Raw genomic sequence first — 14,451 nt, forward strand, 5'->3', positions numbered from 1 at the left:
AATTAAAAGATATTATGAATCTATACACTTTTTTTTTTCTAATTTTATTTTATTTTATTTTACTTCTCAAAACACATTGTACTTGATTTTCACACACCTTTACCCGTTCCTCTCCACCACCTCCCCCCCCAGCCCTCATATAAAAATAAAATACAGACTCTATCTCTGATTTCAATGTATTTTAGGATGGGGGGATAGTCTCCCAGAATCAAGCCCACTGTTGTTATACACAGGTCAAGCTCAAGTCCACAGCATACTTAAGATCTGAATGATGTTGAAAGCATCTTACATACACACACTTCCATTTCAGAACAATTCCAATCATAATCTAAGAGATACTGCAGAACTACCCTTACTTAGGATATTTAAAATCTGCCTATAACATTCATTAGAGGAGAGATGCAATTGCCAAGGAAGGGCCATCTTGCAAGAGGTTGACATCCTGATTACTCCCAACCCCTTCTTCCAGAAGCACCCACTCAGAGAAGGAATATCAGCTGCGTTACTGTCTTCAAGCAAACGGTAGCTAGCATATTGGTAGCCTGGGCTTGCATTACTATTCTTATGATGACTCAATGCCTAATTCATTTTATAAAGCCCTCTGTAAATATTAAAGTGCTTTTAGAACAGTGGATATAAAACTGGATATAAAACACAAGCCTAATTAACTTTTTCAAAATTTAAAAAAATATGGGTGTAGTAGTCTTTTCATATGGCAACAAGTAATTAAATAAATGAGAATGAAACTGCCTGATTATTGATGGGCAGGAATCAAGTCAAAAACTTGATGTCCTATAAACAGGACAGCAAAAGTTCTCAAAAATCATTATGCTGTACAATATTTTAGTAGATCTGAAAAACTAACACAAGCACAAAGATCTTTCACTTTCTCTCTTGGCCATTTCTACATTTTCCTTCTGTTTTCCACATTATTACATTAGGAAAGCATAAGCATCTGACTCATCAATACTGTGGCAACTACTACTGTGGGGCACCATGTTGCCTTGTACTTTTTTTTTTCCTGCTTGCATCCTGCCATATTTCCCTCTCTATAATAGAAGCTACTTATAAGTGGGAATTGTTGTACACATCCCTTTACACCTCTTTGTACCTCATGCAGAGCAAGTCTACAGCAAAGAGCTAACTGATCTTTTGACTGAGAAATATGACCTACCAGGAGAATCACTCATCTCCCACCCCACCCCCCCTTCTCTCTCTCTCTCTCAAACACAGTTTTTAACCAAAAAGGACACATTTCCTCCATAAAACAAACCACCAATGGGAAAGTAGTTTACAGTGACATTTTAAAGGTCTTAGATGCTTATTTTCATGGCTCTTTGAATGTGGAAGGACAGAAGTATAAGAGAGAAGGGAGAAGAGAAGGTCAACTATAAGGGTTTGCTGCTCCATTCCAAGGCTCTGTGAAGCTCCTTGGAATCTCTTACTCCCATTTCTTAGGCTGAGTAAGCACTTAGTAGCAACGCCTCTAGGGAAGAGAAAATCAATCCCTCTCCACAAAGGGATTACCATGGTCCAAATTTCTCTGTCTCATGCAAGAAGAGTACAATTATCTCAGTGTTAGATAAAGAATACCAAAGAGCATCCAAATAAATAAATAAAATAATCAAAACTTTGGGGGAGGGGATGTCTTTCTCTCATGGATCTCCTCTTGCTCTGGGGGAAGCCAGCTGCCATGTTTTGAGCAGCACTATGGAGAGGCCCAAGTGGTGAGGAAATGAACCTCCTGCCAACAGCCAGGGAAGAAGTGAAGCCTGTCACAACCAAGTGACTCAGCTCAAAAGTGATTATTATCCAGCTCCAGTTGAGCCTTGAGATGACTACAGCCCTGGCCAACTAGTTTGACTGCAAACTTGTGAGGGACCTTGAGCCAGAATCAACCAGCTAAGCTGCAGACCAGAAGGCAGTGGGATGACATATTTAAGGTACTGAAAGGAAAAAACCCAACTATCAACCACAAATTCTATATCCTGCAAAACTATTCGTCAAAAATGAGGGAGAAGGGCTGGCCAGTAAGCTCAGTTGGTTACAGTGTTGTGTTACAACACCAAGATCAAGGGATTTGATCCTGTACTGGCCAGCTCCCCACCTCAAAAAAAAAAAAAAGAAGTATAAATTAAGATATTCCCAGATAAACAAAAGCTCAGATGTTCACTGACAGTATACATGCCCTAAAAGGAACGCTTTAGGCTGACATGAAAAGACACTAGATGGTAACTGGAAGTCATCTGAAGAAATAAGGACTCCAGTAAAGGTAACTACAAAGATAAATATGAAAGCTAGTATTAATATATTTTTGATTTTTAACTTCTCTTTTTTTTTCTATATGATTTAATAAATAAATGCATAAAACAATAATTGTAAATCTATGTTAGTGGGCACAAAATATATAAACATGCAATTTGTTACAATAACAACATAATGAGGGGGACAGAGCTGTATAGGAGGAATTTTTGTATATTGTTGAATCTAAGCTGGGATCAATTCAAACTAGATTGTTAAAAACTTATAAATGCTAACTGTAATCCCCATGGTAACCATGGGGAAATAAAAAAAATAATTCAAATATATACAGAAAAGAAAATGAAGAAAGCATGAAAACAGTACACTAGGGGAAAAAAATCAACACAAAAAAGTCAGTGGTGGAAAAATTGAGAAACCAAAAAAGACAAAAGATACACAGAAAACAAATAGTGAAATGCCATACGTCCTTCCTTCCTTATCAGTAATCACTTTAAATGTAACTGGATTAAACTCACTAATTAAAAGACTGAGAGTGGCAGAATGAACAAAATACATGACCCAACTATATGCTGTCTGCAAGAGACTCATTTTAGAGTGATATAAGATACAAAAGGTTAAAAGTGAAAGGATGGAAAAAGATATTTCATGCAAATAGTGACCAAAAGAGCACAGAGATGGCCATACTACTACCAGACAAAATTGACTTGAAGTCAAAAATTGTTACAAAAGACAATGAAGGTCATTATATATTGAGAAAAGGCTCACTTCCCAATGAAGATGTAACTATTATAAACATATGCACCAAACAACAGAGCCCCAAAATATATGGAGGGAATATTTATAGAACCAAAGAGAGAAATAGACAGTACTACAATAACAGTTGGAGATTTCAATACCCTGCTTTAAATATGGATAACACATGTAGACAAAATATTGGGAGAGCATGGTGCTGGCAATGCCAAGTTCCTCACAGGTTTGGATCCCTGTACCTGCCAACCACCAAAAAAAAAAAAGATTGATAAGGATATACAGGATTTGAACAACACTATAAACCAACTAGACCTCACAGACATATAAAGAATATTCCATTCAACAACAGCATACACATTTTCCTCAAGTGTACATGAAACATTCTCCAGGACAGACCATATGTTAGGACACAGAACAAAATCTCAATAAATTTAAAAAGACTGAAATCATACAAAGTATCTTCTCTGACCACAATGGAAAGAACCCAGAAATCAATAAATGAAGGAAAACTGGAAACTTCACAAGTTTGTGGAAATTAAACAACATACTCTTAACCAATGGATCAAAGAAGAAATCACTAGAGAAATCAGAAAATACTTTTGAGAGAAATGAAACAAAAAACACAACATACCAAAACTTATGTGATATAGTGAAAGCAGTGCTCAGAGGGAAATTTAGAGCTGTTAACAGTCTACATTAAAAAAGAAGAAAGATCTCAAATCAATACCCTAACTTTAAACCTTAAGAACTAGAAAAAGAATTAAACCCAAAGTTAGCAGCAGAAAGAAAACAATAAAGAGTGGAGATAAATGAAATAGAGAAGAGAACAACAATAATCAATAAAAGCAAAAAATGATTCTTTGAAAAGATCAACAAAATTAGCAAACCTTTAGTCAGACTAAGAAAAAAAGGGAGAAGACACTAATAACTAAAATGAAAAATGAAAATTCCCATACCAGCCAGTTGCCAAAAAAAAAAAGGTGGGGACATTTACTACCAATCTTACAAAAATAAAGATTATAAGAGAATACACTAATTATAGGCCAACAAATCAGATAACACAAGTGAAATGGACAAATTCCTAGAAACATACACATTACCAAAATTGAGCCAAGAAAAACAGAAAATCACAACAGATCTGCAACAACAGAAGAAAATGAAATAGTAATCAAAATCCTCCCAAAAGAGAAAAAGTACAGGACCAGATAACTTCATTAGTGAATTCTACCAAACATTTAAAGAAAAATTAGCACCAGTCCTTCTTAAACTCTTCCCAAAAAAAAGAATCCTAACTCATTTTATAAGGCCAGCATTACTCTGATACCAAAGCCAAGGACACCACAAAAATAAAGAATTAGAGACCAATATCCCTTATAAATATAGATGCAAAAATACTCAACAAAAACTAGCAAACTGAATCCAACAGAATATTAAAAGGATGATACACCATGACAAAGCTAGATTTATCCCAGGAATATGGAAAGGTGGTTCAACATAACAAAATCAATGTAATATACCACATTAATAGAACCAAGGAGGGCGGGGGGGAAATGATCTTCTCAGTTGGTGTAGGAAAAAATCTGTCAGAATCCAACACCCCCTCTATTTACAATAGCCAAGATATGGAACCAACCTAAATGTCAATTGATGGATGACTGGATAAGGAAAATGTGGTATATATACAAAATGGAATACTACTCAACCATAAAAATGAATAAAATTCTGCCATTCGCAGCAACATGGACTAGCCTGGAGAAAATTACGTTATGTGGAATAAGCCAAGAACAGAAAGAAAAATACCTCATGTCCTCCCTCATAAAAGGGAGGGAAGGAGGGAGGGAAGGAAGGAAAGAAGGAAGGAACAAAGGATGGAAGGAAGGGAGGCTGACCACAATAAAACATTAACTTTCAGGAGAGAACAGACCTATAGTTACTAGAGCTGGGAAAGGTGAGTGGGAGGGGGGTTAGGGAGTAATTGAGTAAGGGACATAAAGTATAATTACGATTTGTAATGATGAACATGGTAATAATATTGATTTCATCATCACATATTCTACACAAATATTGCTAGTCAACTCTGAACCTGATAAATATGTATAATCAATTGTTTCAATTCAAAAAATAAACTAAAATAAAATAAATTTCCTGACATCAAAAAAAATCCAACACCCCACCATACACACAAAAAAGGTAAGTATGTGAGGAGATGGATATGTTACAGCTTGACTACAATCATGTCCCTATGAATATGTATATCAAACCATCATGCTGTATAATTAAATATATACAATTTTTAGTTTTAGAAAATCCAACACCCATTCATGACAAAAACACTCAGAAAACTAAGAATAGAAGGGAACTTCCTCAACTTTGTAAGGAGCATTTATGAAAAACCACAGCTAACACCATACTCAATGGTGAATCACTGAAAGCTTTCCCCCTGAGATCAGGAATAAGACAATGATGTTCACTTTCACCACTGCTATTCAACATGGTAGTGGAAGTTGTAGCCAGAGCAATTAGGCAAAACTAAATCTCTATTTGCAGATGACATGATCCTACATAGAGAAAATCTCAAAGAATCCACAAAACTACTAGAGCTAATAAACAAATTCAGCAAAGTTTCAGGCTATGAGATCAAGTCAAAAATCAGCTGTGTATCAACTATGCATCAAAGGACAGTATCAAGAAAGTGAAAAGACAACCTATGGAATGGAAGTATTTGTAAATCATATATCCAAAAAGGTCTAGTATCCAGTTGATAAAAAGTACTCTTATAGGGCTAGCCCATGGCTCACTTGGGAGAGTGTGGTGCTGATAACACCAAGGCCACGAGTTCGGATCCTTATATAGGGATGGCCAGTTAGCTCACTTGGGAGAGCGTGGTGCTGACAACACCAAGTTGAGGGTTAAGATCCCCTTACCGGTCATCTTCTAAGGAAAAAAGAAAAAAGAAAAAAAAAAGTACTCTTACAATTCAAAAATACAAAGAGAAACAACCCAATTTTAAAACTGGCAAAGGATTTGAACAGATATTTCTCCAAAGAAGATATACAAATGGCCAACAAGCACATGAAAAGATGCTCAACATCACTGGTCTTTAGGGAAATGCAAATAAAAATCACAATGCCATTCTACCTCACACTCACTAGAATGGCTATAAACAAAACAAAAAGGGAAAATAATAAGTGTTGTCAAGGATGTGGAGAAAATGGAATGCTCATTGCTGCTGGGAATGAAAAATGATTCAGTGGAAAACAGTTTTGGCAGTTCCTCAAAAAGTTGCACAGAATTACCATATGCCCCCAGCAATTCCATTCCTAAATATCCAAAAGAATTGAAAACAGGTATTCACACAAATGCTTGTGCATGAATGTTCATAGCAGTACTATTCACAATAGCCAAAAGGTGGAAACAACCATCAACAGATGAACAGATAAATTGTGGCATATACATTCAATGGAATATTATTCAGCAATTAAAAAGGAAGGAAGCACTAATACATGTTATGATATGAACAAATCTCAAAAACATTATGCTTAGGGAAAGAAGCCACACACAAGAGGTCATATATTGTATTATCCTATTTATATGAAATACCCAGAATAGGTAAATCTATAGAGACAGCAGACTGATGATTGCCAGGGACAAGAGGGCAAGGTGAGTGAAAAGTAACCACTTAATGGATACTGAGTTTTATTTTGGGGTAATGAAAATGTTTTGGAACTAGACAGAGGTAGTGGTTGCACAACACTGTGAATGTACTAAATGCCACTGAATCATTCACTTTAAAATGATTAATTTTATGTGATGTGAATTTCACTTCAATTAAAAAAAAACACACATTAGGTTAGGAAACAAAAAGATCAATTAATCTAAATGTTTGGTCTCTATCAGAGATTATAAGCCATTATCCAGAGTTGAAGCTGCCCTGCAGATGTTATTTTTTTGCCTACATGGTGTTTAAACAGTTACCAGGATTTTTAAAACTAGGCAACTCTTCAAAACATCTGGATTTCAGGCTTTCTTTGAAGAAGTCTCCATATGATAAAAATTGGTTATTGCCAAGAAGCAGCTGCTTCCTTGAGATGGAGCATATAACTTTGCAGTTTACCACAGTCTCTTCCACTTTCTATTGTCAATTATTATCACGCTTTTCTTACTTATAATTCTAAAGAGGAACTGAGGCTAAAAGTGGGATATCTCTTGTACTCATATCCCATTGAAAGTGGAAAAATAAAAAGTCCACTTGTTTACTCTCAGCCTGCTTTGCTAACTTACATTTCCTGCTTCACTCCATGGCTATTTGAATTTGGTCCTCCTGTTCTTTTTGGTATTATAAAAGACAGAATCCAAAAACTCGGACGAGTCTAGAACTAGGTTAACCATTTAAACCCTGAATTTCAAATTTACCTTCTGAGACCCGGCTACGTGAAAAATGAAAGTTAGGCATCTGCAAACTAACAAATGCCCAAACAGTTCTGTTAATCAAGGTTACATAAATTTGGATTTAACACAAAGCAAAATTGTTTGGTCTTTTAGATCTGTTTTCCCTGCTAGGCATCAGTATTACAATGGGGGAAGGGGAGTCATCGGTTCAGGTTTACTAACAGAAAAGACTTGAATTTGAGAATAATACATTGTATAATATTTTCATCTTGTAAGTACTCCTTTTAGAAAAGAATACTGTTCAGGTTCCCGTAAAAATGTATATATAGAAGTGGAGGTCTGGTGGCAATCTGGCAATTTTTCCCCACAGAAACCCTGGATTTTTTCCAATAGTTTATCTTTGGGGACATAACCCTTTGTTGCAGAGTATGGAGTGAGGCGAAGAAGAACTGACCATAACTCCCAAGAACTAATTCTGCATCAGGCATAGTCTAATGGATTTTAAATATTTTATCTCATTTCACCAAGAAGTGTTAGCCCCTATTTCGTAGAGTGCGGGAGAGGGCAAGGACACAAAAGGAAGAGGTGTGGGGGATATAACTTAAGTTTCTCTGGCTTCATTTACTTTTCTGTCTAAAATATGTCTTTAGCCTCAAAGCTCTTTAAACCCTACCTCAAAGCTCTTTAAACCCTACCATTCATTTTCTCAGAGCCACAATGTAATATGGCTTCTAATAAGGGGTAAGACAGGGGATCTCTTATCTGGGGTGGATAAGGAAGTTATGCCTGCCAGCACAAAAGAAATGAGACCACTATTGTATAACTAGCATTGCCTTCTCCCTTTCTAATGCCAATGTGGGAGGCCAATGGAGCTATACAATTTGTTATGTTTCCTTCCTTGGAGGTAGAGCCTCACTCAGTGCCTGCTCCAAATGCACTAGAGACTGGGCTCCATGAGGGTAGAGGCTTTGATTTATCCACCCTTGTATACAGATACCATGTAGCTACCGCTTAACAAGTTTTTATTAAATGAATGATGTTATCACCCTAAAGGAAATAGCAGAAAGCAGAAAAGAACCCATGAGGCTGGGTCATACAGAGAATGTTAGACACAGATTTGATAACTCTATGAATAGGCTGTAAGTGGTACTTCCATGGCTACATATTTACATTGTTTTTACTCTAAGCTCATCTATGAGATCTCTTAATGGCTATAAATGTGATATTGGAAATAAAACATAAAATAGAAAAGAAGGATAGCAGAAAGATCTGAAGTAAGAGAATTCTGACAATGGAATCTAGTCTAAGGAGAGTCCCTGCTTGGTAATCTGTAAGACCATTATGCCAGGAAGCCTGCCAAACTAAAATAGCAATGACTAGATTCCTCTATTAGATCAAAAAGAAGACAGACCATGAAATTTACTGCTAAAAAAAAAATATTTTTGTTTTTATTCTTAAGAATTCATGGATACCTTTTTGGGATATTATAATTAAAATAAAAAGCTCTATCAACATAAAAGCCAGGACATGAAAAACACTCATGATCTATTAGGTGGAAAAAAAGCAAGCTACAAAATAATATATAGTTTGACTTCGTTTTTTGCTTTAAAAATGTATTAGCATGTGGATAAAAATATCTGGACAAATGTACTGTAAACAGTTAATAGCAATTACCTATTGGGGGTAAAATTATGGAAGAGTTTACTTTATAGATCATAGGGGACAGCACTTTCTATAACTTATATTTTTGTAAAGTTTGAATTAGTTTTTAAAATGAACATGTATCCAGTTAGCTCAGCTGGTTAGAGTGCAGCCTTGTTAACACCAAGGTCAACGGTTCGGTTCCCCATACTAGCCAACCCCCCCCCCCCAAAAAAAGAATATGTATTACTTTGTAATCAGAAAAAAATGTAAAAATAAAATTAAACAAATAATTGTTGTCTCCTAAAAATATCTTTATCAAAAAAGAGGTCAAAGAGACATAATATTTGGCAATCTAAAATAGTGTTGTAAAACATTCTGTAGAACACTAATGCTCCTCAGAGGTTCTCCGACAGCCAGCACAAGACATGAGGTAGATGATCTCTAAACATGTCCCCACCCAAACTCCTAAGCTTGAGCATTTGACTTTCAATATTATAATACTAAAGTTCTGATCTAAAACTTCTGATCTAAAATATGGGTAAGTTACTTATTTCTGAATGTTCCTAAAGGCACTTCCTGGAGTTTGAGCAGGCTCCCTAGGAAGAGAGATGTGTTCTGTGTTTTTTGAGCACAAGATTTTGGTACCTAGCTTCTCTGAGTGTAAGGTCTGCTGCATTTATGAACTCCCTGGGTAGAAGGCCTAGTGCTCTATGCATAAGATTCCTCTGTTCAAGAAGGCCAAGGCAGCAAGAAGCCTTTTCATTCCCCACCATCTGGCCAGCCTCTCTGAATCATGTTCTGCCATCCAGAAGTAGAAGATTCAGGATCACCAGAGACTATTTTCAGATGAATGAGAAGTCAAGTCTGGGCAATCAGAGAAAGGATGCTTTTCTTTGCAAAATTCTTATCATTATTGGTCTTTTTAAAAATAGGATATGGTGACTGCCTACAAATCCTTATTATTTTTAAAGGTCTTTCTGCTAAAGGACCTAAGTATTTTGGAGGTTACCTATATTTCTCTAGCCTCGTTTTTTAAGAGAAAATCTGACTTCAGAAAATATAAATGAAAAGTTTCAATATTTGAGCTAAAATGTTTCCTCTAGAGTTAAAATAATGCTTTTCAGCAATTGCTATTTTTTTGTTTGGTTCTTCAATATCTGAAATAATCAAGGAAAATCTTTGAAATGAAACCCCTTGCCCTGTTTTGTTTATTCTTCCCGACTTTCATAGTTACACCCTCATCTGGATTCTTACTGGGTTGAAACTAATATGGCGTTTTCTGTTTACTACTTCATCTGTGCTTCCCTATCTGTGAATTCTGCATCGGAACCAGCAGGGGGAGCTCACTCATATGGGAATCTAAACCCATTTATAAGGGGATGGTAAGAAAAGTGACCCAACTTTCTTCAGTAAGAACGAATCTTTTGCATGTGGATGAACTATCACATGATAAGCAACAGGTTATTGACAATTGTGCTGAGATGAGGAGCCCTTGAGAATATGTATTTAGAGACAGCCCAGCAGCCATATGCCTACACTGCAAGACTACTGCCCAGAGCAGGTACACACACTGCCTGTACCTGTTTTTCAAGGCTCGGCTTGCTAAGCTGTACAGTTTGAGGTCCAGCGAGTCTGGTCCCTGGAGTAGCTATCACAATGCTGGTGAGCTGGGCCATGGGGAACGTTTTGGCTATGGTTGCAGTCTGCCCATTGACGACACGGACGGGGTGAATGGAATTCTGGGATGTGGGAAGGGTTGTGGGGGTGAACTTGGTCAGCATGACGGGCCTCTGGATAAGCTGAGGAGCTGCAAGCATGGGAGGAGGTGCTGGGGCAATAGGAATGTTATTCTGGGCCACAGGCTTGGGTCGAACCTATGGGGGAAAGAGAAAATAATTATTGTATTACGTAAAGAAACTTTTTAAGTCCTATAAGTCTAAGACATTGCTAAATCTTCCACACTATATATGTGAAATGGTATTTAATACAAATATTCACTAGTGTTCATTTTGGTACTATTAATTCTCCAGATCTCAGGACATATAATTTTATAAAAGACTAGTCTGCTCTTAGGAGCTGATGCTACCCCAAAATGCTACCCCAGAATGCAGTACTTACGATTCTAAATCCTCAGCTTCCTCTCATATACCATGCTACCTCTTCAGGCTGAGGTCAAAGGCCTAATCCAGAGACTGATCCCATCCAGAACTTATGCCCAGTACGGTAATAATGTTGCCAATGGCCTTTATTCCTATTCTAAATTTTTGCATATTCACAGCTTCATTCAGTTCACCCCCATTTCTGGCCCTTTAACACCCCATTCTTGGCCACTCCTTCTCTAAGTCTCCTTCCTGTGCCCAATCCTAAATATATTTCTCAGGAAATTGTACTTGAATGCTTTTTCTTCCCAATATCCTCACTCTTCCTGAGAGCTCTCACCCATCCAATGGTTTCAATTACCACTTGTGTACTGAAGACTTTCACACTTTTACCTCCGGACCAGAGACATTTCTTGAACTTCAGAATCATATTCAGCTGCCTATCAGACACCCCTGCTTGGACATCTCATAAGAAGTTCAAAATAAACATGTCTACAACTCATCAATTTCTTCCTCCAACCCTCTCTTCTTCCTAAAATCATCCCAATAGATGGCTTTTTCTTGATAGACTTCAGAATCATTCTTGACACTTTCTACTCCACCTCTACTTCCTAAATACTTCTCAGATCGGTCTACTTTTATCCTCACTACCACTACTCTAATTTATATTTAGCTTATTGAAACAGTGGTAAAAAATTGTTATTAAAACATGAGTTTTATTACCTGAGTTCAAATTCTAGTTCTATCACTATTTGTGTAACCTCAGGCAACATACCTGATCTCTCTAAGCCAGTATTTTTCAAACTTTTCAAACTGTGACCCTGTGGGCAAAATCCTTTCCCCTTATGCATGAACGTTTGACCTTCAGTTAACTCTCTAGCTCTGTTCCCCTGGAAACCCAATAAGGATAAGAATGTCAACTATGTTACTAGGCAACATTGCTTATGATAAAAATGACCCCTTATTGCTAAATCAAATCTGGATGGGGAGAACTATAAATACTTGACGGGACACCATGTTTTGGGCTTCCTTAAACTAGGTGACTCTTGTAACTTATGTATGCACATTGTGGGGACCTTGAAGGCCATGCCTATGGAACTATTACAAGGTATGTTGGCTCCTGTGGAACATAAGGCTTCTAATGCCAGTGCAGCTCTCCCACCATCCTAGATAAAGATCTCATTTCCTTACACCAGAGCTATCCCCAGACAGCTGTAGGGACTGCTGTATAGGAAGCTGTAAGGACTCCCATTGAAGAAAAATGTTTGATGCCATCCTGTTGGCAAGCTGTGGTTTCTGTTCTATATTGTTCCAAGTAGACTGGTGCCAAGTGTGGCCCATAAGAAACTTGTGAGTCTAAATATCTGGCTGAACTTAAAATGACCCTGTGGTGGGTGCTACTGGCCCATAGTAGGAATACATTTTACACTGTAATGAATATGAACCTATAGACATATATTTATATCTCTATAAAAAAAAACTTCTTGAAGTAGAGTACATAGTATGTGCTCTGTACTCAAGTATTTCCTATTATATTCTATTCATTTTATTTAAAAACTCTGGTTACAATCCACTAAATTGATTTCACAGCCTACTAATGGGTCATGACCCACTGGACTAAGCCTTAGATTCCTTTCCTGAAAAGAGTAATACCTACTTTTATAGAATTGTTGTGAGCATCGTATTGCATGTAAAGTGCACAGCATAGTACCTGGTGTGTAGCAAGATTCTCTAAACATTAGCTGTTATCATTATTGACAATGTCCTAACTGTTCTTCCTGCCCAGAGTCTTGTTCATCTCCAATCTGTTCTCTGCACAGTGGTAAGAGGGAATTTTCTTTCTTTTTTAGTTTTTTTGGTGGCTGGCTGGTATGGGAATCCAAACCCATGACACCTTGGTGTTACAAGGCTGTGCTCTAACCAAATGAGCTAACCGGCCAGCCTCATGGGAATTTTCTAAAGCATAAATCTGATCACATCAAGTACTTGCTTGAAAATGCTTTAATGGATCCCCACTACTGCTGGGATAAGGCCCACATTCCTACTCAGACTATAAGGTTCCAAAGGCTCTGGCCCCAATGGACTTCTCCAGCATCACCTCTAACCTTAGCCTGCATCAGCCACATGGTCCTCTGTGTTCAGCTACAGCAAATCTCCTTTGGTTCCTTAAACTTACATGCATCTCTCCACCCCAGACCTGTATATATCCCCTGCCCCCTGTCTGGGACATTTTTATTCTCTCCAAAACTTTTGTCAGGCTAACTACTAGGATTTTAGGTCTCATATTGAACGTCAACTCTTTAAGGAAACCTTGAAGAAACCTTTTCTAATACTCTTAAGGGCTGGTTGATTAGCTCAGTTGATTATAGTGCAGTGTTTGTAACACCAAGATCAAGGGTTCAGATCCCTGCACCAGACAGCCACCCCCCGCCAAAAAAAAAAAAAAAAAGGCTGGAAGTCCCTGCCATGTGTTCTCAGAGGACCCTGTACTTTTCATAATGAGCACTGTAATTGCCTGTACTGTATCTGAAGTGCTCTGAGGGCAAATCCATAGTGTTTAGTATAGTGTTAGGCTACCCAAGGTATTTCTTAATTGTTTGATAGATGACTGAAATCATCTTATCTCATGTTAGCATTGCCCATCCCCTCCCCAGGCTATTCGGAAATCACTTATACCACTGACCATAAAATTCTTTTTTCTTCTCTTTTTGCCTGAAACCTAGGGCCTCAGGTAGGAACTCTCAGCCTTCTACCAGATAAGTCACACCCCTCAAGGTCCACACTGGGTAATCCTGACATTCTGCCTTGAGAACGGTGAGGGTCAGTCAGCCTAACTGCTGGAAGACACACTCAGGAGAATATGGGCAAGCAGAGCTACTGGGGCCTAGGTTGAAAGTCCCTGTACAGTCCCCTAGCCTAAGACTTTATAAACAAGGCTTGCATTTAAGTATGATGCTTAATACTACCACTTTCCAGAATAGAACTGAATGGTTTCTACTGGTTAGTTTGGCTGTTGTTTCCTTTCCTACTTTTTTTGGCATACAAGAAAGAAATAAAAAGTGGTAATTGCATTCTTTCCCCCACTGCCAGGCAGGTTGTAGCTAAATTCGTCCAGAAAGTTAACAGTATAAGGTTTATAACAGTGTTATATTAATTGTTTTAAATTTAGGAAATTTTCCTTTTCTTATTCTTCCCCCTGCTACTGCCTTTGGTCATTGTTAATAAACTATGATAATAAAGTAAGCTTCTTTGTGGTGGAGAAATCAGTAGTCAGAATTTGTAGCTAAGTAGGATCTGAATACAGATG

General features: G+C 37.4%; 1 protein-coding gene across 7 annotated transcripts in view; it reads right to left on the reverse strand.

The window, feature by feature from the left end:
• Positions 1-14,451, reverse strand: part of PHF21A (PHD finger protein 21A) — a 170,936-nt gene that overhangs the window by 18,771 nt on the left and 137,714 nt on the right. For all 7 annotated transcript variants that reach the window (XM_063093241.1, XM_063093242.1, XM_063093236.1 and 4 more), the window contains one exon: positions 10,626-10,919. In XM_063093241.1, the coding sequence (XP_062949311.1) occupies positions 10,626-10,919 (294 nt within the window). The remainder of the gene's footprint in view (positions 1-10,625; positions 10,920-14,451) is intronic.

The sequence above is a fragment of the Cynocephalus volans genome, chromosome 4 (genome assembly GCF_027409185.1).
Source record: "Cynocephalus volans isolate mCynVol1 chromosome 4, mCynVol1.pri, whole genome shotgun sequence".
In the NCBI taxonomy this organism is placed as follows: Eukaryota; Metazoa; Chordata; class Mammalia; order Dermoptera; family Cynocephalidae; genus Cynocephalus; species Cynocephalus volans.